This window comes from Lactuca virosa, chromosome 8 (assembly GCF_052849685.1).
Source record: "Lactuca virosa cultivar CGN04683 chromosome 8, Lactuca_virosa_CGN04683_v6, whole genome shotgun sequence".
Classification (NCBI taxonomy): domain Eukaryota; kingdom Viridiplantae; phylum Streptophyta; class Magnoliopsida; order Asterales; family Asteraceae; genus Lactuca; species Lactuca virosa.
Window position 1 is genome coordinate 128,358,990 of NC_136433.1, and position 26,726 is coordinate 128,385,715.

The 26,726-nt window shown below is 39.9% G+C and overlaps 1 protein-coding gene across 1 annotated transcript; it reads left to right on the top strand.

Moving 5' to 3' along the window:
• The first annotated feature begins 4,330 nt into the window (after positions 1 to 4,330).
• On the top strand, positions 4,331 to 5,104 carry LOC145130830 (uncharacterized). The gene has a single exon (XM_079065589.1). It carries the CDS (start codon positions 4,331 to 4,333, stop codon positions 5,102 to 5,104), a length of 774 nt encoding a protein of 257 aa, XP_078921715.1.
• The last annotated feature ends 21,622 nt before the right edge of the window (positions 5,105 to 26,726 follow it).

Consider the following 26,726-nt stretch of genomic DNA (forward strand, 5'->3'; position numbering starts at 1 on the left):
CTTTTTTTCATTATAAAAGTAGCCACCTTTTAACCGACTGAAGCCCTATTCATTATTTCATTATTTTCGAAATTAATTAATAAGTTTGTTAATTTCAATTGAATGTAGTGCAGGCTGTTCAAAAATCGATCAACTAGTTTGTATTGTAGTTGTTCCTCAGTCCTCACCCACATATAAAAACGTATATATCTTTTTCATTTCTTTTTATAATTAGTTTAAACTAAAACTATTTTAAAATAATAAATAAATAAATAATCTCACATTTGGGCCTACATACTCTTTCTTCATGAGAGATGGTGATAGTCTCCTTACCTATCAACCTTTGACTAATGTTTATTTTCTTGTCCGATTTGTTATGGATTATGGTTCTCGTGTAACATACACGGTCTCAGAAACAACAATTGAATTTGCAACTGATGAACTTGATAAGAGAATTATGGGATTAGAATTGAATTAAGTATGAAAAAAAGTTCTGATGATCAACACAAAAATATAATGAGGAAATGAGAAAAAGAATTGGTCCGTCAAATGTCTACGACTAAAACAGAGTTATCAAAATTGACTGCAAAATTGTCAAACCATAAAGACCAAGTAACGGTTTTAACATTGTTCTAAAATTGCCTTATTTTGAAAAACACATTGACCATTTATGAAATTGCCTATTTTAAATTTTATCTTCCAACTAAAAACAAATCTAACATTTTTAGTCCAACTAGGCATTTTGTATCAAACTTTGAAGGAATAAAACCGTAAAAGAAATTATATATATATATATATATATATATATATATATATATATAAATGAACAATATGTTTAGTAGGCTTAAAAAATATAATGAGGTATTCAAACATATTTTTTGCTATGTATAATTAGAAAACATATAAAATTAAATAGATAAGTAAATAAATAATGTTAAAATTATATATATATATATATATATATATATATATATATATATATATATATATATATATATATAACCTAGTAAAAATATATTAATCAATAAGTGTATATGCAACGTCCGCATTTCCAGCTAGGCTTACTAATCAAACATGTAACTTTGTGGTCAAGTCATGTAGTCATTTTGCGAATGAATAAGACATGATTATTCATATATTTTGTGCTTATGTGTTTTATATGATATTAAGATATATTATATAATAAAATAAATAAGATTTAAAATACACATCAAAAGTAAAAGATCATCTAGGGAAATTAATCTCAACCTAGTTATAGTATTCGTAATTAGGATCCTGTACATATCTACAACGCCTGAATCTGACTTAGAACGAAGAAGTTAGGAAGCGTCAAAGTCTCGCGATAAAAACTGACACAGCTACGGATAGTGTAACAAGTGAATCTGGGTTAGATTGTTTTTCAGCTTAGGAAGTCTAAACGGAATTAATAGATGTCGTAAAAGCGAATTCGTGCGTATAGGTATCGTCTAAATCTGACTTCACTAAGGAAGTTATGATTTTTCTAAAATTCGGCGCAGCAATGTGCGCATCAATATCGAATTTTAGATCATTAGATTGTTAGCCAAAACAATCTAAACAGGAGTTGAAGATCTCGTTGTTAGGATTCAAACGATATAAAAACCATCGAAAACGAACGCCGGATGTGAGAGTTATGCATTTTATACATACTTAAATAGGCTAAGCCTGTGTAAATAAAATAAAGTCAAAATTAGCCGACGGAGTCTAAAGGAAAGTTGTAGATCTATCGAGAGATTTCCGTGGATATAAAGAACGTCAAAAACGGAGCTAGTATGAAGGAGTTATGTAATTTTCAAAATCTGGAAAACGTCACACGCGCACGTGCGTAGCTTCTGCGCGAAGTCAGCAACGTACCCCCACCCCATTCGTGCCACGTGTCGGCAGCCCAGTGGATCGATGTCACCCTTATGTGTGGCGTGCCTCCTGTTGCACGGCGCGTAAGACTCCAAACTCACCTATAAATACCAGCTAATTCTTTCACTCCTCCCCACACCCTCCAGTTGATATATCTCTGAAAATTTCGATAGATAGCCTATTTTTCTTCATTCTAGCCTGCGGCGCAGCCCTACGACACCCTCAAGTGCTTAGCTTGCCATAATCCTCGTGTAGGAAAGACCTAAGTCAGTATTCTGCCTGTTTAGATCCTGATTCTCGTCTATTATACTCTGTAAGTGAGCTACACTTACTCTGCCCCTGTATAATTTATAATTATAGTTGTAAGTCGTTACTAGGATCTGATAATTAAGATTTATCAACGATTCCAAGTTGTCATGTTGATTGATCTACTATGGGAGAGGTGTCTAGAATTGTCACGTAGGCTTGGTTGTTTGATTTCAGAAAGACTATATGTCGAAATGATCCTGCCTGTTGACTGTCCTGTCTGGTTGATCCTTACTTTTTGATCTTGAAGTAGACTTTGGAATTGTTGAGGAATCTAAACTCGTAAGATAATAGTTCCACATAGTATGAAACTAGACTAAGACGTAGCGTTATGTATATCTAGGTCTTTCGAGAAAGGTGTAAGGCGAAGCTCTGCCCGATTCACCAATCACCTGACACTTTGTCAGGTGAGTGCGTAGTTGGTCTTAAGACAGGTTATATATTTACACCTGATATATGGAATGATATTTTACCATTAAAAATTTATGGGCTTGAAAACCCTACTTATCTCACCAAGTTTCCCAAACCTGACCCACTCATTTTTTACATCACGGGTAGTGGAGCCAAAGTTGAAATTGCCTAGTTAGGATGATGAGTGGAATAAATTATAGGCTTGCATTAGTTATTTCAGGACCTTTTATTTACGCTGTAACGTATGTTCGGATATAAACGAATGACATCCCAAAGGTTTTAATAAAATAACTTTTGTTATTTAAAAAATGTTTACTTGACTGAGAACTTCTGCATTTCAATACTTAAAAGCGTAAAGAAAATTTTTAAATTGGTTCTGAAAATGAGGGATGTCACAGTTGGTATCAGGGCATTAGTTTAAGCGAACTAGGAATTTAGGGAAATTTTAGACTTAAACATAGATAATAATTATGATCAGTAAGATGTGCGATAGATGCCTTAGTTGCTTTAGACACTTGCCTTAGGACACTATAGGAAGATGCATTAACTATGTGCTAAATATATGTGGTAGGTAGTCTATCTTCTTTATCCTAAAATTCTCGCCTCTATGACTTTAGAAATCAAACACCATGACCATCACGAGGAGCGGTAGATCCGTCACGAACGAAGGAGGTCCATTACCTCAAAACGTCGGAGCAGCTGTTGTGCAAATCCCGATGAATGAAGCTCGGTCGATGATGCAAGAAATGCTCAATTAGCAGTAACATGAGTTTAAGGAGTTATTAGCTCAGGAGCTAGCTAATATTAGAGGAAGAGCGGCAGTAGTCAACGAGCTGATAGTTGTTGAACAAGTCAACAACGGACCAATTCCTTCACATTCTACGACGGTCCAAGAAGGAAATAAGACTCGAAGAGTTATCAGGGACCGGAGCAGCCTGAAGTTCAGAGAAATGATTAACCCATAGGCTACTACAAGTATAAGGATTTTATGACTTACAAGCCATCATCATTTAACGGGAAAGAAGATCCCATTGGAATCATCGATTGGATATCATAGATGGAGTCGGCTTTCCTGACGTGTGGATGCACAGGGAAGCTACAAACCACATATGCGGTGAGGCAGTTCAAGGGTACGGCGATGAGTTGGTGGAACACGTTGGGGAAAATTTTGAGCCCCAATAAGCCATTATAGCTGACTTGGGACGAATTCTTGACCCATTTCAAAAGGAAGTTTTGTTCGGCCGAGAAGATGCTGGAATTGGAGAATCAATTCCTGGCTTTAACAAAAGGAAGCATGTCAGTGGATGAGTACACCAACTCCTTCACTGATAAAATGGAGTTCGCCCTACGACTCGTTTTGGACGAACTGACCAAGATTGATCGATATGCCAAGGGGCTAACGTGGGAGTACATTGTGTCAGTAAAGCAGGCACCTACCTTCGAAGCGGTCGTCTGGGCTGCAAAATCTTTCGAAGGAATGATGAAGAAGAGAGCTACCGATATAATTGAGGTCGGTGAGAAGAGAAAGGTTGATGGAAGTAACAACAAGAAGAAGAAGAAGAAGAAGAAGAATAAGTTTACGAAGTTTATGAAAACAAACGACAAATCTGGAAGCAACCTATAAGGGAAGTGGTGCGACCAGTGCAAGAAGAAGCATTCTGGAAACTGTTTCGTTTGCTTCAAGTGTAAGAAGCCAAGGCATATTTCCACAAATTGCCTTGTGAAAGGAATAGTTTGTTTGAATTGTGGAGAGGAGGGGCATATGAAGGCGGAGTGCCCGAAAGCGGAGAAGGTGATCCCGAGGATCTTGCCACCAAATCCCAAGGGTCGGAGCTACCAGATGACCCTCAATGAGGCTAAAGAAGAAACCGATGTTGCTTTAGGTACATTCTTAGTTAATCAAATTCCTGCAAATATATTATTTGATTCTGGAGCAGATCATTCATTTATATCGCATGAATTTGGTAGGAAACTTAGACTATCACCGCTTAGACTAAGTACCCCTATCTTAGTAGAAGTAGCTGGTGGTAGGAATATACTTGTTAGCAATAGGTTAGAGTCTGTAACTATAGATTTAGATAGGAATGAATTCCGTCAAGAGCTTTTACCTTTTGAGTTAAGTGAGTTCGACGCCATTCTCGACATGGATTGGTTGGGAGAGAACCTCACAAACATCTTCTGTGGAAGGAAGATGGTGCGCATAAGTCCACCTGGAAGAAATCCATTTGTTGTTTACGGAGATAAGAGTAGAGTGAAGTCTGGAATCATCATGATAATGAAGGCCAGAAGATGCTTATCGAAGGAATGTTTGGCATTACTAGCATACGTAATCGATGCAAAGAAGGAGAAAAAGGCAATGACTGATATACCTGTAGTGCAAGACTTTCCTGAGGTATTTCCAGATAAATTACCAGGATTACCACCAGAGAGGCAGGTAGAATTCAAAATCGAATTATTGCCAGGCACAACGCCAATTACGAAGGTCGTATTGTTTAGTGCCGATGGATATGAAGGAGTTAATGACACAACTCCATGAGTTATTAGACAAAGGTTTTATAAGACCTATTTCATCACCCTTGGGAGCTCCAATACTGTTCGTAAATAAGAAGGGCGGTACTATGAGGATGTGTATTGACTATCAGGAGCTAAACAAAGTTACGATCCAGAATAAGTATCCTTTACCTAGGACATATGACTTGTTCAATCAATTGCAGGGAGCAACCGTTTTATCCAAAATTGATCTCAGGTCAGGTTATCACCAGTTAAGTATTAGGGAGCAAGATTTCGAGAAGACGGCCTTTAGAACCCGATATGGACACTATGAATTCCTTATTATGTCGTTCGGACTAACAAATGCTCCAGCAACATTAATGGATCTTATGCATCGAGTTTGTAAACCTTTTCTCGATAAATCGGTAATAGTGTTCATAAACGACATCTTGATTTACTCCAAGAACAATCAAGATCATGGAAAACATCTCCGAGAAGTACTAGAAGTCCTTACGAGGGAGAAACTTTATGGAAAGTTCTCCAAGTGCAACTTTTGGATACGGGAGATTCATGTAGTTAACCAGGAAGGGATTATGGTTGACCCAACAAAGATAGAGGTTGTAATGAAGTGGGAGACACCAAAGAGTCCACTGAAATCCGTAGTTTTCTAGGATTGGCAGGCTACTATCGAAGATTCATCCAAAATTTCTCTTCTATTGTGGCTCTATTGACAGCCCTGACCAAAAAGGGTGTTGTTTATACTTGGAGCGAGAAGCAAGAAAGAGCTTTTAGTGAAATGAAGAAGATATTGTGTGAGGCACCAATCCTCGTCCTACCAGAAGGAACTGAAAATTTCACAGTTTTCAGTGATGCTTCTAAGATTGGATTGGTATGTGTCCTTACCCAAATGGACAAAGTAGCAGCTTACACCTTAATACAGCTAAAGCCCCACGAGCAAAATTATATAACTCATGATCTAGAGCTTGCAGCAGTGGTTTTTTCCCTAAAGATATGGAGGCATTATCTTTACGGAACTCTAACGCCCGCAGATTCGGGCTAGTCAATTTAGAGACGATAAGCGTTAAAAATGAGTTTTTAATAGAATATTATTTAGAATAAATAATCTTAACCAAGTTATAGTATATGTTATAGGGGTTTCGTACATATAAAGAACGCCGAAATCTGAGTTATAACGAATAAGTTATGGCTCGTCGAAGTTTCGCGACAAAACCGGCACGACACTGCATGACGTAAATAGTGAATTTATGATAGAGGACTTTTTAGCCTTAGAAATCTAAAAAAAAGTCGTAGTATACATTAAACTGAGAGCGTGCATAAAAAGAACACTCAAATCTGACTTCGTATGAGGAAGTTATGATTTTTCTAAGATTTGGCATAACAGTGCACAACCTGAAAATCGAATTTTAGATCGAGCGGTTTTTGGCCAACACAACCTAAATGAGAATTGAAGATCTCATTATTAGTAGCGCAACGGTAAAAAGACATACGAAAACGGACGTCGGATGAAGAAGTTATGAATTTTTAACGGACTTTTCCTGTCCCGGCCTGTTAAAAATATAACTTTAAAAATAAAGTCAAAATTAGCCGACGAAGTCTAAACGAAAGTTGTAGAGTACGATCCCACCTATGCGTGGATATAAAGAACGTCGAAAACAGAGCTCGTATGCGAGAGTTATGATTTTTAGAAGTCGGAAGTGTGTTGTTGCGAAGGGGGTGACGTGGCGCGATCTGAGCCATTGCTTTCTCCCCAAGTCTTGCCACCAGATGGTGACATGTGGCATGGACTCGGCGAGTAGGTTTTCCGACTCAGCGAGTTGATCAGATTTCCAGCTTATAAATAGAGGTGCGAGGCATCCTCATTTTCCACACCTCAAACCCCTTTCTTTCTCTCTCTAACATCTCTCTAACTCCCCCAACCCCCCCCCCCCCAAAGCCTAGGGTACCCCCTAGCACCCGAAGGAAACCCCGGAACTCCCGACGGCTCCGAAAAGAAGAGCCTTCAGCTCAGAAACGCTGCTCCAGCGAAGCCCGGTTTTTATTAAAATCTGTTGTAAGTGAGATACACTTACCCTACCTTAAATATAGCTTATATTTAAATATAATATCGTTATTATGAACCTATAAATAAGATTTATCAGTGATTCAAAGTCGTTATATTGATTGAAGTACTTACGGGAGAGGTGTCTAGAATGGCCACGTTGGGTTTGGTTGTTGGATTTCGGAAAAGTTATATGCCGAAATGGTCCTGCCTCCCAACTGTCATGCCTGGCTGATCCTTACTTGATAGATCATGAAGTAGACTTTGAGTTAATGATGAATCTAGACTAATAATTAGTCGCAATAAATATTAGACTAAAACTTAGCAATAATAATGTTATGTTTCGTCGAAGGAAAATAGAATCGTTAGAAGCGAAGCGCTGCCCGAGTTTGGAATCATCACTTTAACAAGTGAGTGCATGGTTACCTTCATCTTACACATAGATATGAAGTATTTTATATAAATTATGTGCTATGTGTGAATATTATCTATATACTTGCTATCTATGCTGGATGAACGATTTTATACATGTTTTAAATGATTTAAATTGTATATGTATTTTATATCTACAAAATATGTTGGGTAAAACATGGGTAGATGAAATATGAGTTAGAAGATGAGATGAGAGGTGATATAGACCATGAGATAAGGGTGATAGGTGAACATTGAGAGAATCCTTTTACCCAAGTGTTGGCCTCGTCATCTAGCAGAGTATGGATGACAACCACAGACTATTCTAGACAGTCTAGTGGAACACTAGCAGACTCGCAACCTGTAGGTGTTGTGAACGAGATGTTCACCCGATGTACTCTAAAAACCCATTGACATGTATTGCGAGTGGATTCTCATAAACGATATTGTCGATAAACAAGATAAACCCTGGCGACTATGCAGACTTAGTGCCTAAACCCTGACAACTATGGATTTGGTGTCTGTTGTATAAACCCTAGCGACTATGCGGACTTAGTGCCTAAACCCTAGCGACTATGGACTTAGTGTCTGTTGAGTAAACCCTGGCAACGATGGATTTCGTGCCTATTCCTTAGGATAACCCTTAGGAATGAATGAACGAGGAATAGCTGATTCTTAGGGTGGAATAAAGAAGATAATTAGGATGGGTAATTGGGTTGATAGTTTGATGTTTAAACATAATAATTATATTATTGTGGGTTGAAAACCCTATGTACTCACCAGGTTTCCCAACCCGACCCACTCAGTTTATTTGTATCACAGGTGTCGATACGAAGTTACATTACACTGAGAGATTAAGGAGATATAAATCACTAGTGATAATGAATGTAAGTTCTGTTTATGCTTATGTTTTTGTATTGACGATGACATCCCAATGTTTTAAAATGAATAAAAATACATTTCTTCAGAAAAGCTTTGATAACGTATTTATCATGTTTTTCTGGGAACAAATTCCGCAACACTTTTCTTCAAAAGGATACTCTGATTTTAAAATAAAGCATAAACAAATCGGTCTTTTCTGGCTGTGAAAATGGGGATGTCACAGTTGGTATCAGAGCATTAGTTTAAGCGAACTAGGAATGAGGATTTATTTCTAGACTTAAACTTAGAATGCTAAGCGATGATCGTGAGGATGGTGTCTAATATAATTTAGGTAATACACCTGAATAGACACAAGCACTAGCTTATTTAGGGAAAATGCCTAATATGCTTTTATGTGCTAAATGAATTGTGATGCTTTATGATGTTATCGTCTGATCGGATCTATGGTCTGTTGCCGACCGGATCTGGAAATTTTATGTGTTCAGATTTCTAAACGTTTAATTACGGTATTAGAACTGGCATGTAACTTTTCGGAGTGATAGGGAGATTTACACGTCGATCATAAATAAAATCTTTCCTATCTTAATTCTCGTCACTACACACCGAACGTCCTACTTGGTGTATAGATCGACATGGTGAGCACTCGAAGCGGATTTGGAAGTGGAAACCCGCAGCCCAAGCCACAAGTGATTGATCATGCACCAGGAGTAGCGGCTGCACCTGAGCCAATCACGATGGCAGGGGTACAGGCAATGGTGCGGATGATGTTGGATCAACAGATGGAAGAAACAAGACGCTTACTTCAACAAAGTAAGGACAAACTTACTAAGCCAATACGCCAGACACCCACTCTTGAGGCAACCATTTGGGTTGCTAAGTCTGTCGAATAAATGATCAACAATAGGATCGCCAACAAGGTTGAAGTTGGCAAGAAGAGGAAATTTGAGGGGTCTTCAAGGTCTAACAAGAACAACATGTTCTTAAAGTCTGGAGGAGGAGGTGAAGCAAAATGGTGTGACAAGTATGGAAGGAAACACAACGGGAGATGCCCTAAGGAAGTGACCTGCTTCAAATACGGGAAGACTGGTCACTATGCCCATAAATGCCCAACCAAGGAAGAAGTTTTCTTTAAGTGTAGTGAAGAGGGACACTTCAAGCAAGATTTCCCGATGAGAGCTACAAAGCTAAGTGTACCGTCGAAACACTATGAGAGGTGCTACGAAGAAGTGACTTGTTTCAAGTGTGGGAAGATTGGGCATTACGCCAATGTCTGTACATCCAACAAGAGGTTATGTTACGGATGCAGGGACAAGGGGCATATGTCGAAAGATTGGCCGAAGAAAAATGAAGCAGCAAGAGCGAATGCACCTCCAAAGCCAAAAAGCATCCTTGACAAAGCAACTGACAATGCAAGGAATCAGGAGTGAGGACTGATATCCGAAGATCGACTTATGAAGTGGCTATAGTATCATATGATGTAGCCTATTATAGGCATAGTCTAGGGTGAACTTAAACACCTATGTAATCATTTTAAGGAATAATATAAAACCTTCGTTTTGTTATCTGATGTGTTAAGTTGTTATGTGATTTTCTTGTATGGTGACTTGGGTAAACTGCGAGACAATACTTGGGACGAGTATGAGTAGGTGTGAATGGTAGTAGAGGCCTATACTACCAGAAGCACAGGACTCACACTTGGATCAGGGAAAGTCACAAGGTTACCAAGAAGCTAGTAATTAATTCTGTTTTATTCAAGTATGTCGTTACCATCGTTTCGGTAATAACTGAGAAGATGATTGTTATTCCGACCCTAGAGGTCATATCATATCAAGTACGACTAAGATGAGTGTGTTACATGGTTCAGAGAACCAAGATCGATGTAGCATCTGACTTAAGCCACACGATTGAAGTAAAAGATAATCGAAGCGAACAATAGAAGTATGAGGATCATTGTTAAAGTAAAAGCTAGAAGCTAGAAGTGCTACATGCTAGAACGTGATTATATCACATTAGAACATGAAGGAAGGAAACTTTCATTATGGAATTTGACTCTAAGAGACCTGAGTCTAAGCGTTTCATCATACGATGAGAGGTCATTAGAACATGACCCATCGGTCTGTCATGATAATCAAAGTAAAGAACTTCTCTTAAGATTAAGTCTGTTTAATAAGGATCAGGAGTCTCCAATAAGTATTGAGTTTGTAACTAGAAGGTTACAACATAGTATGAAGAGCGGGTGCGAGATCGAGCACCGCCTGCAGTTAAAGAAGTCCAAGAGTTAGATATTAATTTGAAGGAACATAGAAGTTACGGTTATCACCAAGGATGACGAGATAATGTGTGGAGTCATTATACAAGCCCTATTTCGTTGATGATTCTGGGACATAATCATCCTAAGGGGGAGATAATTGTAACGCCCGCAGATTCGGGCTAGTCAATTTAGAGACGATAAGCGTTAAAAATTAATTTTTAATATAAGATTATTTAGAATAAATAATCTTAACCAAGTTATAGTATATGTTACAAGGGTTCCGTACATATAAAGAACGCCGAAATCCGAGTTATAACGAATAAGTTATGGCCCGTCGAAGTTTCGCGACAAAACCGGCACGACAATGCGTAACGTAAATAGTGAATTTACGATAGAGGAATTTTTAGCTTAGCAATCTAAACAAAAGTCGTAGTATACATTAAACCGAGAGCGTGCATAAAAAGAACGCCCAAATTTGACTTCGTATGAGGAAGTTATGATTTTTCTAAGATTTGGCATAGCAGTGCACAGCCCGAAATTCGAATTTTAGATCGAGCGTTTTTGGCCAACGCAACCTATATGAGAATTGAAGATCTTATTATTAGTATCACAATGGTAAAAAGACAGACGAAAACAGACGTCGGATGAAGAAGTTATGAATTTTTAACGGACTTTTCCTGTCCCGGCCTGTTAAAAATATAACTTTATAAATAAAGTCAAAATTAGCCGACAGAGTCTAAACAAAAGTTGTAGAGTATGATCCCACCTACGCGTGTGTTGTTGCGAAGGGGGTGACGTGGCGCGATCTGAGCCATTACTTTCTCCCCAAGTCTTGCCACCAGATGGTGACATGTGGCATGGACTCGGCGAGTAGGTTTTCCAACTCGGCGAGTTGATCAGATTTCCAGCCTATAAATAGAGGTGTGGGGCAGCCTCATTTTCCACACCTCAAACCCCTTTCTTTCTCTCTCTAACTCCCCCAAACACCCCCCAAGCCTAAAGTACCCCCTAGCACCCGAAGGAAGCCCCAGAGCTCCTGACGGCTCCAAAAAGAAGAGCCTTCGGCTCAGAACGCTGCTCCAGCGAAGCCCGGTTTTTAATAAAATATGTTGTAAGTGAGATACACTTACCCTACCTTAAATATAGCTTATATTTAAATATAATATCGTTATTATGAACCTATAAATAAGATTTATCAGTGATTAAAATTCGTTATACTGATTGCACTACTTACGGGAGAGGTGTCTAGAATGGTCACGTTGGGTTTGGTTGTTGGATTTCAGAAAAGCTATATGCCGAAATGGTCCTGCCTCCCAACTCTCCTGCCTGGCTGATCCTTACTTGATAGATCATGAAGTAGACTTTGAGTTAATGATGAATCTAGACTAATAATTAGTTACAATAAAGATTAGACTAAAACTTAGCAATAATAATGTTAGGTTTCGTCGAAGGAAAATAGAATCGTTAGAAGCGAAGCGCTGCCCGAGTTTGGAATCATCACTTTAACAAGTGAGTGCATGGTTACCTTCATCTTACACATAGATATGAAGTATTTTATATAAATTACATGTTATGTGTGCATATTATATGTATACTTGCTATCTATGTTGGATGAACGATTTTATACATGTTTTAAAAGATTTAAACTGTATATGTATTTTATATTTACAAAATATGTTGGGTAAAACATGGGTAGATGAAATATGAGTTGGAAGATGAAATGATAGGTGATATAGACCATGAGATAATGGTGATAGGTGAACAATGAGATAAGCCTTTTACCCAAGTGTTGGCCCTGTCATCTATCAGAGTATGGATGACAACCACGGACTATTCTAAACAGTCGAGTGGAACACTAGCAGGCTCGCAACCTGTAGGTGTTGTGAACGAGATGTTCACCCGGTGTACTCTAAAAACCCATTGACATGTATTGTGAGTGGATTCTCGGAAACGATACTGTCGATAAACGAGATAAACCCTGGCGACTATGCAGACTTAGTGCCTAAACCCTGACAACTATGGATTTAGTGTCTGTTGTATAAACCCTGGCGACTATGGACTTAGTGTCTGTTGAGTAAACCCTGACAATGGTGGATTTCGTGCCTATTCCTTAGGATAACCCTTAGGAATGAATGAACGAGGAATAGCTGATTCTTAGGGTGGAATAAAGAAGATAATGGGGATGGGTAATTGGGTTGATTGTTTGATATTTAAACATAATAATTATATTATTGTGGGTTGAAAACCCTGTGTACTCATCAGATTTCCTAACCTGACCCACTCAGTTTATTTGTATCACAGGTGTCGATATGAAGTTTCATTACACTGAGAGATTAAGGAGATATAAATCACTAGTGATAATGAATGTAAGTTCTGTTTATGCTTATGTTTCTGTATTGACGATGACATCCTAATGTTTTAAAATGAATAAAAATACATTTCTTCGGAAAGCTTTTATAACGAATTTATCATGTTTTCTGCGAACAAATTCCGCAACACTTTTCTTCAAAAGGATACTCGGATTTTTAAATAAAGCATAAACAAATCGCTCTTTTCCGGTCGTGAAAATGGGGATGTCACAGGAACCAAATGCAAACTCTATACCGATCATAAGATCCTCAAATATATATTTGCTCAGAAGGAGTTGAATATGAGACAAGGGCGATGGATGGATCTACTCAAGGACTACGATTGCGAGATACTTTACCACCCAGGTAAAGCAAATATTGTAGCCGATTCCCTAAGTAGAAAGGTGATTCCTGAAGGAAAGAGAGTTATTTCATTGAAGATTGAAGTAATCTCAACGATTATAAAGAAGATCAAAGAAGCTTAGACAAGGGCTCTGGCTGAGAGTGATCTAAAGGAGGAACGTCTAGGTAAGACATTCATGTTTGAAGAAGACAAACAAGGGTTGAAGACGTTTAAGAATCGCATTTGGGTGCCAAATATGGGTGGGATACGAGATCTTCTCATGGAAGAATATCATAAGGCTATGTATTCTATACACCCAGGCAACACCAAAATGTACTTAGACTTGAAGTCCTATTATTGATGGCCGGAAATGAAGGTCGACATAGCAACTTACGTAGTGGAATGCATAACTTGTGCGAGAGTGAAGGCACAACATCGGAAGCCATATGGGAGTCTGGAACCCTTATCAACACCCATAGGGAAATGCGATGATGTTTCTATGGACTTTATAACAAAGTTGATGAAGACAAAGAGAGGTCACGACATGATATGGGTCGTAGTAGACCGACTTACGAAGAATGCACATTTCATAGCCGCACGAGAGAATTATGTGACGCCCGCAGATTCGGGATAGTCAATTTAGAGACAATAAGCGTTAAAAATGACTTTTTGATAGAAGATTATTTATAATAAATAATCTTCACCAAAGTTATAGTGTATGTCGCAAGGATTCCGTACATATAAATAACGCTAAAATCCGACTTATAACGAAGAAGTTATGACCCGTTGAAGTTTCGCGACTAAATTGGCATGACGCCGCGTACCGTAAAAAGTGAATTTTTGACAAACTACTTTTTAGCCTTAGTGATCTAAACGAAAGTCGTAGTATACGTTAAACTGATAACGTACATAATAAGAACGTCCAAATCTGACTTCGTTAGAGGAAGTTATGATTTTTCTAAGATTTAGCATATCAGTACACAACCCGGAAATCGAATTTTAGATCGATCAATTATTAGCCAACACAACCTAAACGAAAATTGAAGATCTCGTTAATACGAGCTGAACGATATAAAGACAGTCGAAAACGAACGTCGGATGACAAAGTTATGAATTTTTAATGGACTTTAACTGTCTAAGCCTGTTAAAATATAATTTTAAAAATAAATCAAAATTAGCCGATGGAGTCTAAACGAAAGTTGTAGATCACGTCGCTATCTACGCGTAGATATAAAGAACGTCAAAAACGGAACTAGTATGCGAAAGTTACGGAATTTAGAAGATAATTAATTTTTCTACTAAGTTCCGGAGGTGACACGTGGCACCATCTCAGCCACACCTTCCTCCCCACGGCTTCGCATGAGATCTTGACACGTGTCGCCGGTACGCCCAGCATAAGGCCTGGTACACCCCGTGTACAGCAAAATTACGCCCCGCGTAACTCGATCTGTCAGCCTATAAATAGTGACGTTTTTCCTCATTTTTCTTCACACCTTTTCTCAACTTCTCTCCCAAATACCCCCAAACCCTCTTTCCCTTTCCCTAGCACGTCTTAGTGTTAGTAGCGAGTCCCGGAGCGTCATAAGGCCCCGAGAAGAAGAGCTTTTGGCTCAGAAGTTCTGCCTGCGCAGAGCCCGGTTTCTCGCTAAACCCCCCTTGTAAGTGAGTTATGCTTACCATACTTTAAGTATAACTTATGTTTAAGTTCGTTATCATTATTATGAACCTATAAGAAATATTTATCAGTGATTCCAAGTCGTTATACTGATTGATCTACTTACGGGGATGATGTCTAGGCTGTGATTTAGTGAGGTGTTTAAAGTAGGATTTCTAAACAGTATACTTCGTATACCAAACGGACCCTACCTCCGATATGATCCTACCTGGTTGTTCCTTACTTGATAGATCATGAAAGTTGACTTTGAGTTAATGATGAATCTATATTAATAACTAGTCGCAATAAAGACTAAAACTTAATAATAATAATACTAGGTTTCGTCAAAGGAAAAGACAATTGTTAGAAGCGAAGCGTTGTCCGAATTTCGAGTCATCACTTTAACAAGTGAGTGTATAGTTACTTTAATCTTACACATAGATATGAAGTATTTAATATTAATACATGCTATATGTGTTCATTATCCGTGTTCCTAATATCTATGCTAGATGAACAATTTATACATGTTTTATGTGATTTAAATTGTATATGTGTTTTTATACCTATAAATATATGGGGTAAAGATGGGTAGATGAACGATGAGAGATGAAAGATGATATATATGATGAGAGGTGAAAGATGATGAGAAACCTTGACTTTAAAGTTAATCTAGTCATCTAGCAGAGTATAGATGACGACCACTGACTATTCTAGACAGTTCAGTGGAACGCTAGCAGGCTCGCAACCTGTAGGTGTTTGTGAACAACGTGTTCACCAGATGTACTCTAAAAACCCTGGCAGCTATGGATTTAGTGCCTTATGAATGGACGTTGGCAACTATGGATTTAGTTCCCTATAGATAAACATTGGCAGCTATGGACTTAGTGCCTAATATATAACATTGGCAGCTAGGGACTTAGTGCCTAATAGATAACATCGGCGACTATGGACTTAGTGCCTGTTAGATAAACCTTGGCAGCGTTGGACTTTGTGCCTATTCCTTAGGAAAATTCTTAGGAATGAATGAATGAAGAATAGATGATTCTTAGGGAAGAATCTTAAGAATAAGGAAGATAATGGGGATGGGAAATTCGGTTAATTGTTTAATGATTAAACATAATAATTATATTATTGTGGTTTGAAAACCCTATGTACTCACCAGGTTTCCCAAACTGACCCACTCAGTTTATTGTATCACAAGTGGCTATATGAAAGATACATTCTGCTGAGAGATTCAAGGAGTAATAGGCCACTCAGTTTATGCTTATGTTTCTGTATTGACGATGACATCCCAATGTTTTAATATAAATAAAATACATTTCTTCGGAAATGCTTTGATAATATATTTATCATGTTTTCTGGGAATAAATTCTGCAATACTATTTTTCAAAAAGGATACTCTGATTTTTAAATAAGCATAAACAAATCGGTCTTTCTGGCCGTGAAAATGGGGATGTAACAAATTGGTCTATGCAGAAGTTGGCAGAGACCTATGTAAGGGAAATCGTAAGGATTCATGGAGTGCCCTTATCTATCATGTCAGATAGGGACAGTAGATTCACCTCCAGATTTTGGAAAAGTCTGCAGGAGGATTTAGGCACGAAGTTCTGTTTGAGTACTGCCTATCATCCAAAAACAGATGGACAGAGTGAGATAACTATCCAAACCTTGGAGGATATGTTGCGGGCATGCGCCTTAGAGTTTCCGGGTAGTTGGGATACCCATCTATCCTTGGCCGAATTTTCCTACAACATTAGATATCACTCAAGCATCAAGATGCCTCACTACGAATCACTATATGGAAGGAAGCGCCGAACGCCGTCGTGTTGGCTTGAAGCGGGAGAGAAACATTTTGCGGGTCCGGATATAGTACATCAAACCGCCGAGAAGCTTAAAGTCATTAGGGAAAGGATTTTAGCTACCCAAAGTCGTCAAAAGAGCTAAGCGGATAAGAAACAACAACCGATAACATTTAATGTGGGTGATCAAGTGTTACTTAAAGTATCGCCATGAAAGGGACTTATTAGATTCGGAAAGCGTGGGAAGTTGAGTCCATATTTCATAGGACCATTCAAGGTACTTCAAAGGATAGGGAATCAAGATTACAAGATTGAATTGCCTGCCGAACTAGAAGGTATCCAAAATACCTTTCACGTTTGTTATTTGAGGAAGTACTCGGGAAAAGAAGTGGATATGCTTCCACTTTCAGAGTTAAGGATCGATGAAGATAGGCGGCTGGTTGAAGAGCCTATAGAAATCGTCGACCTTAAGACAAAGAAGTTACGTGGTAAGATGATTGACTTAGTGCTAGTGCGATGGAAACACCCAACAGGGTCAAATCTTACCTGGGAAACAAAACGTGATATGAAGAGTCGCTATCCACATATGTTTGTTGACACATGATTCCCGGATGAAATCATCCTACGAGGGAGAGAATTGTAACGTACGCGTTTGCAGCTAGGCTTAGTAATCAAACATGTAACTTTTGTGGTCAAGTCATGTAGTCATTTGTGAATGAATAAGACAGGATTATTCATATATTTTGTGATTATGTGTTTTATATGATATTAAGATATATTATATAAAAAAAATAAGATTTAAAATACACGTCAAAAATAAAAGATCACTTAGGGAAAATAATTTCAACCAAGTTATAGTATTCGTAATTAGGATCCTGTACATATCTAGAACGCCTCAATCCGACGTAGAACGAAGAAGTTAGGAAGCGCCACAGTCTCAGGATAAAAATCGACACGGCTACGGATAACGTAACAACTGAATATGGGTTAGATTGTTTTTCAGCTTAGGAAGTCTAAATGAATTTAATATATGTCGTAAAAGCGAATTCATGCGTATAGGTATCATCTAAATCTGAATTCACTAAGGGAAGTTATGATTTTTCTAAAATTCGGCGCAGCAGTGTGCGCATCGATATCAAATTTTAGATCGATAAATTGTTAGCCAAAATAATCTACACGAGAGTTGAAGATCTCTTTGTTAGGATTCCAACGATATAAAACCATCGAAAACGGCTTCCGGATGTGAGAGTTATGCATATTATACGGGCTTAAATAGGCTAAGCCTGTGTAAATAAAATAAAGTCAAAATTAGCCGACGGAATCTAACGGAAAGTTGTAGATCTCGTCGAGAGATTTCCGTGGATATAAAAAACGTCAAAAACGGAGCTAGTATGAAGGATTTATGTAATTTTGAAAATCTGGAAAACATCACAAGCGCACACGCGTCGTGCGTAGCTTCTGCGCAAATTCAGCAACGTAGCCCCACCTAGGTTGTGCCACGTGTCCAGTAGCCCAGTGGATCAACGTCACCCTTATGTGTGGCGCGCCTCTTGTTGCATGACGCGTAAGAGTCCGAACTCACCTAAAAATACCAGCTAATTCTTTCACTCCTCCCCACACCCTCCAGTTGATATATCTCTGAAAATTTTGATAGTTAGCCCATTTTTTTCATTCTAGCCTGTGGTGGAGCCCTGCGACACCCTCGAGTGCTTAACTTGCCATAATCCTCGTGTAGGAAATACCTACGTCAGTATTCTTCCTGTTTAGATCCCGATTCTCGTCTATTGTACTCTGTAAGTGAGCTACACTTACTCTGCCCCTGTATAATTTATAATTATAGTTGTAAGTCATTACTAGGATCTGATAATTAAGATTTATTAATGATTCCAAGTTGTCTTGTTGATTGATCTACTATGGGAGAGGTGTCTAGAATGGTCACATCGGCTTGGTTGTTTGATTTCAGAAAGACTATGTGTCGAAATGATCCTGCCTTCCGACTGTCCTGCCTGGTTGATCCTTACTTGTTTAATCTCGAAGTAGACTTTGGAATTATTGAGGAATCTAAACTCTTAAGATAATAGTTCCACATAGTATGAAACTAGACTAAGACGTAGTGTTGTGTACATCTAGGTCTTTCGAGAAAGGTGTAAGGCGAAGCTCTGCCCAATTCACCAATCACCAGACACTTTGTCAGGTGTGTGCGTAGTTATTATCAAGAACATAATCTTAACTTAAAAATATCCATATAATAAATGTTGCTTGTATTATCTGTGTTATGTGTTATTTGAAAAGATAAGATAGTAACATTTGGATTAGGAATTGTTGTAGAAATCAATTGCCTTTAGATATAGGTCTTGCTTTAGATTAGGAATAAGACTTATAAAGGATTGCTTGGTGTCGAATAGGCTTGATATCGATTAGGTTTCATTGTTAGGTTAGAGTGGGGGACCAGATCAGAGTGTAATCCTCCTTGTCTTGGGATGAACAGAAATGGTGGGTCCCGATCAAACAATCGGATGGTATGTCTGGGTCACCAACCAGAGTAGATGACCAACATTTGGGTGTTCTAGGCGGTCTTGTGAATTACATTGCTAGCATGGATTTATAACCTATAGATGTAGATGAAATGGAAAGTTGTATTCATCAAATCTCTGAACATTGGTTGCCTTATATAACTTACACTAGCCAAGGACTCCCCTGGCAGGTGTAGTCAAACATTTGCTTAGACAGTTCATCCGGTAAGGTGATTCTTCCAGATGATTGTCAAATTAGGATATGTGAGTATAGGTTGGGATTGGGTAAATGGTCTAAAGGATAGTTTATATATTTACGCCTAATATATGGAATTTTATTTTATAATTAAAATGTTATGGGCTTGAAAACCCTACGTATCTCACTAGGTTTCCCAAACTTGACCCACTCATTTTATTGTATCACAGGTAGTAAAGCCAAAGTTGAAATTGTCAAGTTAGGATGCTGAGTGAGGTAGTTGTTGTTGTCTGGGGTGCCATCCCTGAGGTTTTTGGGTCTATCAAGACTGTTATGATTGAGTCGTTTGATGAATGATACGCCACTGTGTCTGAGGATGTTGTTGCTGTAGCTACCGCATCTATTATTGTTATAGGGATTCAGGGGGAGATCATTCTTGTATCGGGACTTCAGCAACACGAAGCCCCCGGAATTTGACGGGTCAAGGACCCGATTGTGGCGATGAGGTGCTTGTCTAATGTGGAGGGCTACTTCTTCACATGTTTGTGCCCGGATGACCAGAAGGTCAAGTGCGCCCATAACCTTCTTCGGTTAGGGGCGAAGGATAGGTGGAGGTTAGCGACTGGTACTTATTCTCCTGCAGAGAGGGTTGGAGTGACTTTGGATAAGTTCTCTGAGATGTTCCACACTATGTATGTTCCCTTGGTGGAGAGAGAGAGAGGTTGGATCAGGAGTATCTCTCCTTGAGACTGACGATAGAGACGGTGACGATAGAGTACTTATAATCAATACCCTCGCCGAGCTTCAGAATGACATAAGGAGGCAAGAGATTGAGATTGAGACTCAGACGAGGGAGCAGAGGCAGGCTCCCGTTCAGTCATAGCATGTAACAAAGCGGTTCAAGCCCGCTGATTCATGATTAGGAGGTCATAGGGGATGCACTTGTGGCAAGTGTGACAAAGTTAATGAGGGTGTTTGTCGATCTTCTTCTGGATGCCACAAATAAGGAAATTAGGGGCACTATGCGAAGGATTGTAGCAAACCCCGATACAGAGTACCATGATCTATTACCCTTGTGATCAGGTGGGCCATGTGAAGGCCCAATATCCCTTGCTTGCTGCCAGGCCGGTGCAGGCTCCATCCCCAACTACTTTGAGGATCACAGATGGACATCATGCCAGGGCGGAGCCCCCGAGGGCTCGAGTTCGTGCTTTCCAGCTCACAACAGAGGAGGCCAGGGCGGCGGCGGACTTCCTTACTGGTATGTTTTCATTTATTATTCTGTCAAATTATTTTATGGTATGCTTATGTTTATGATTCTGCTAGATACCTTCTTAGTGAATTCCCTGCTTGCTCTTGTGCTTTTTGAATCAGGTGCGAGTCGGTCCTTTGTGTCTCAGTCCTCAGTAGGAGTTTTTATATGTCCCTTGGGGATTTGGAGTGCCCGTTACGAGTTTCCATCGCTAACGAGCACGAGGTTTCTGCATCGAGCATTTTTCTGGGTTGGGTTTTGGAGATTTCTGGGGTGTCTTACCTGATTGATTTGATCCCTATCCCCATAGGGGATGTATGCGTAATAGTAGGGATGGACTAGTTGAGCAGGTTTGGTGCGATGATTGATTGTGAGGGTCAGCGAGTGGTAGTTCGAACCCCAAGTGGGGGAGAACTGATTATTTATGGAGAGGGTACTAGGGTTGGATCAGCCTTTTGTTCTGTTGTTAGGGCTCGACAGTAATGGGTGTATAGGTTACCTTGTGTATGTGGTTGACACTCGGGTTGGGAAGGAGGTTTCCGTTTCGGATGTGACCGTAGTTAGAGAGTTCCCAAATGTGTTTTCGAAAGAATTACCCGGTGTGCCTCCTGCGAGGCAGGGTCAGTTCAGGATCAATCTGGTTCCCGGTGCGGCCCCAATTGCTAAGGCACTGTATCGATTAGCACAACCAGAGATACAAGAGTTGTCCTCTCAGCTTTAGGAATTGTTGGGCAAGCAGTTTATCAGAACGAGCAGTTCACCTTGGGGAGCATCGATCTTGTTTGTGAAGAAGAATGATGGGTCTTACCGCATGTTTATTAGTTATCGGGAGTTGAAAAAGTTAACGGTGAAGAACTGCTACCTACTTCCTCGGATTGATGACCTCTTCGATCAGTTGCAGGGTCCATCTTGGTTCTCCAAGATTGATTTGAGGCCATGGTATCACTAGATGAGGGTTAGAGAGGAGGACATGGAGAAGACAATGTTTCAGACTCATTATGTTCATAACCAGTTCATGGTGATGCCGTTTGGGCTCACCAATGCGCCTGCGGCATTTATGGATTTGATGAATCGAGTGTGTAGGCCGATACTCGATCGATCAGTTATTTTTTTCATCGATGATATCCTAGTTTACTCCAAGACCAGGGAGCTGCATGAGGAGCACCTTCGAGAGCTTATGGGGGTTTTGAGGCGGGAACGACTGTATGCCAAGTTCTCAAAGTGTGAGTTTTGGTTACGGGAGGTCCAGTTCTTGAGACACCTCGTTAACCAGAATGGGATTTTGGTCGAACCGGCCAAGATTGAGTTTGTTATGCAGTGTGAGGTCCTGAAGTCTCCTTCGAAAATCAGGAATTTTCTGGGTTTAGCAGGATATTATCGGAGATTTTTTCAAGAATCCTCCAAGGTTGTTGTACCCCTCACTCGTCTGACGAGGAAGGGCGTGGATTTTCGTTGGGGGCCTGAGCAGCAGGCTGCATTCGAGTCACTGAGACAGAAGTTATGTGAGGCCCCGATGTTAACTCTTCCTGAGGGTGTTGAGGATTTTGTTGTATATTGTGATGCATCCATCACCGGTTTGGGGGCAATACTCATGGAGAGAGGGAGGGTGATTGCTTATGCTCCCAGGCAGTTGAAGATGCAAGAGCTTCGGTATCCGACGCATGATCTAGAGTTGGGGGTGGTGGTTTTTGTCCTCAAGATTTTGCGGCATTATCTTTATGGGGTCCGGTGTACCATCTACACGGATCACAAAAGTTTGAGATATCTTATGGATCAGCCGAATCTGAACATGAGACAACGTAGGTGGATTGACGTGGTCAAGGATTATAACTGCAAGATTTTGTACCACCCGGGGAAAGTAAATGTGTTCGTTGATGCTTTAAGACGCAAGTCGGCTAGTTCTGCTGTTGGAAGCTTATGGATGAGGATTTCGATTGATTTGCCACTTTTGGATTTGATTAGGATTTCGATTAATTCACCCGGGGAAAGCTTATGTATGAGATGTATTCAAGTCTTCAATATTTATCCAAGGTTTTTTTACCCCTCACTCGTCTGACGAGGAAGGGCGTGGATTTTCGTTGGGGGCCTGAGCAGCAGGCTGCATTCGAGTCACTGAGACAGAAGTTATGTGAGTCCCCGATGTTAACTCTTCCTGAGGGTGTTGAGGCTTTTGTTGTATATTATGATGCATCCATCACCGGTTTGGGGGCAATACTCATGGAGAGAGGGAGGGTGATTGCTTATGATCCCATGCAGTTGAAGATGCATGAGGTTCGATATCCGACGCATGATCTAGAGTTGGGGGTGGTGGTGTTTGTCCTCAAGATTTGGCGACATTATCTGTATGGGGTCCGGTGTACCATCAACACAAATCACAAAAGTTTGAGATATCTTATGGATCAACCGAATTTGAACATGAGACAACGTCGGTGGCTTGATGTGGTTAAGGATTATAACTGCAAGATTATGTACCACCTAGGGAAAGTGAATGTGGTCATTGATGCTTTGAGATGCAAGTCGGCTAGCTCTGCTGTTGGAAGCTTATGTATGAGGATTTCGATTGATTCGTCACTTCTGAATTTGATTAGGGAGGCTCAGGTTGAGGGAGTCAAGAAGGAGAATTGGAAGCAGGAGTGAATCAGGGGTGAGATTGACAGGTTTTCTACTGATATCCATGGATTATTGACCTGGTGCGGTCGAGTTTGGGTACTAGATTTTGGCGAGATCAGACAGACTGTGCTGGAGGAGGCACATAAGTCCATATGTTCGATACACTCTAAAGCCACCAAGATATATCGAGATTTTCAACTTAGTTATTGGTGGCCGTGTATGAAGAGGGAGATAACATGGTATGTTGAGAGGTGTTTGACATGTCGAATGGTCAAGGCCGAGCACCAGAGGCCGCATTGAAAGCTTCAGCCTTTGGAGGTTACCATGTGGAAATGGGAACAAATCACCATGGATTTCATCACCAAGTTACCTCGGATGGCTAATGGGTTCGATTCAATTATGGTTATATTGGATCGTCTGACCAAGAGTGCCAACTGTCTAGCTATTTGGTAGAGCTCCTTGGCCGAGAAATTGGCCGATGTTTATGTACGCGAGATTGTCGCTCGACATGGTGTGCCAATATTCATTGTATTTAATAGAGATGTTCGGTTTGCTTCTTGATTATTGTAGAGGTTCCACGAGGAATTGGGTATGATATCACACTTTAGCACTACTTATCATACACAGACAGTGGACAGAGCGAGAGGACCATCCAGACGCTCGAGGATATGTTGTGAGCTTGTGTTATCGATTTCGGTGGGAGTTGGGACTCCTACCTTCCCTTAGCTGAGTTTTCTTACAATAACATCTATCAATCCAGTATCGGTGTGCCGCCATTTGAGCTTCTCTATGGGAGGAAGGGTCGTTCCCTAGTCTGTTGGGGAGAGGTCAGTCACAGGGTCGTGGGAAGGACCGAGGTAGTTCTCCAGACGACAGAGCTTATTCAGCAGATCAGGCAGAGATTGCATACAACTCAGAGTCGGTAAAAGAGTTATGCTGACAGACATCGATATGAGTTAGAGTTCCAGGTTGGCGATATGGTTTTACTAAAGGTATCACCCTGGAAGGGTGTAATACACTTCAGTAAGAGGGGCAAGTTGGGGCCCCGATATATTAGGCCGTTTTGAGTGATTGCTAGGGTTGGTAGGGTAGCCTATCGACTGGATCTGCCTGAGGAGCTCAATCAGATTCACAACACCTTTCATGTTTCTTAGCTACGTAAATGTGTAGCTAAAGATTCAGAAGTGGTTCCTTTAGATGATATTCAGATCGATGATCACTTAAACTATGTTGAGAGGTCGGTAGCAATTTTGGATAGGAAGACGAAGGCCTTGCGCAACAAAGTGGTTCCATTGGTCAAAGTTCAGTGGCAACATCGGAATGGATCCGAATGGACTTGGGAACCCGAGGCAGAGATGCGAAAGCACTACATTGAGTTATTCGCAGTATCAAATTTAGAGGACGAACTCTGATTCAAGTGGGGGAGAATTCTATCACCTCGATCAAGTTATTTTTCGTTTATACCTTTAAAATGAAATTACACTGCAAATTTGGTCTCTTGGCTCACTAAGTGAGGTCGCGTGTTTTTGCCAAGTACATTGGGCGTACTTAGCGTATGTTGGGCGTACATGGCAGTGGGTCAAACCTTAATTTTTAGGGTTTGATCCCTATTTAAACATCATTATCTCTTCAAGACCTCTTCCCTCATCATCCTTCATCTCCCAAATCGTCCCTTGCTAACCCTAATCCATTATGTAAGCATTTTGAGCTTGAAAGTGTGCTTTTGCTGATCTTGAATGAAGAATAAAGAAGTGGAACCAGCTTGGAAGCTTAAGGCATCTTGGATCCAGAAGTATATTTCCATCAAGAATAATTTGGAGGTGTAAAACTTGGATCATGATGTGTTATTTGCTTAGATCTCGGTTAGGCTAGATTTTGTATGCATTTTTAGTCCCATAGTTTGGTCTAATGGAGTATGATCTACTCCAGGTCCTTGAAATGTAGTTTCCTCCAGTTTTGAGCTCATAAATTTATAAAAATGAGAGTTAGAACACTCTCATTGAGCCATACAAGAGTTTTGGGACTTTGGATGACTTTTGGACCAAGGATTTGAGTTTTTACCCTCTTGTATGCATGCAAATGGATAAATTCAGAGGCTTTATCCATTAAGACGCCCCTTTTTACCTGGATCTGTTGTTTGGAGTTTTGGCTTAACTAAATAAGAACTTAATGGAAAAGTATGGATTTAGCTCGGGTACACTGGGTGTACTTGGAGGTACGCTGCGTATACCAGGGATCGATCTCATGTTTTGGAAAGGCACCCTCTACGCTGGGCGTTGAGGGGAGTACGCACGGTGTACTCAATCCAGATGAAAATCTTGACTTTGACCAGGATTTTGACCAAGTTTGACCTAGGGGTATTTTGGGTATTTTGAGCAGTAGTTTAAGACTAGGTCATTGTTGTTGTATAGGTGACCTGTTGAGTCAGCAGTTGGAGATGTGATATGTTCAGCTATCCTTTCAGACTGTGAGGTGAGTTTTCCTCACTATACTTGTGGGTCTAAGGCACCAATGTCGGCCCACTGAATTATGTATCCTGGTATACTGGATTGATGTTATGTTGAGTATGTGTTAGATTGGTAGATATGTATGATTACCTGTGTTCACTGAGTATGCGTTAGAGTGGTAGATTTGTATGATTACATGTGTTGCTGGTTATTGATTGTTATTGTATATGTTGACATGTTATGGTTTGTTAGGTTGAGGCGGTCCTGCTTTATGCTGAAGGCCAAGATACCCAGACCGGTCCGAATAGACTGAAGGCAAGCAAGCCGGTCCAGTTAGGCCGAAGGCCCAGAGAATGGTCCAGATAGGCTCTAGGCCATGCGAGGTGGTCCAGTCAGGATGAAGGCTCATATATGCATGTTGTTATCAGCATTAGTTGTGTGTGGTATTTTGGGGGAACTCACTAGGCTTTGGCTTCCGTTTAAGTTTATGTTTCAGGTACTTCAGATGATCGGGGGAAAGCAAAGGCGTGATCGTACACATCATTCAGTGACATGTTTTGGAGATGATTGTGATACATTGATTTTGGAACATTTGTACTTAATCTTGGGTTCTTATGACTTGGATTTGATTGCGAACAATGATTTCTCTTTAATTAAAAATGAAAATTTTTATTGTGATTTTGGGATGTTAGAATTTCCTCAAAAATCCTCAACCATTCTCTCTTAAAACCTCTGGAACTTTCAATCTAGTTTCTCCCAACTTTTAGGAATATTATAGTAGAGTCTTGGGGACTCTATAAATCCATCAATAGAAGCTTTCTGGTCGGGATTCTACCTGCTTAATCTCCCAGTTTTCGCTTAAAAGCTCTGTAAGTTAAGCTACACTCTATCTTTTTTAGTGTA

What these genes read in the sequence shown, in the direction of transcription:
- LOC145130830 (XM_079065589.1), top strand. Translation starts at nt 4,331, where the DNA reads ATGAAGGCGGAGTGCCCGAAAGCGGAGAAGGTGATCCCGAGGATCTTG.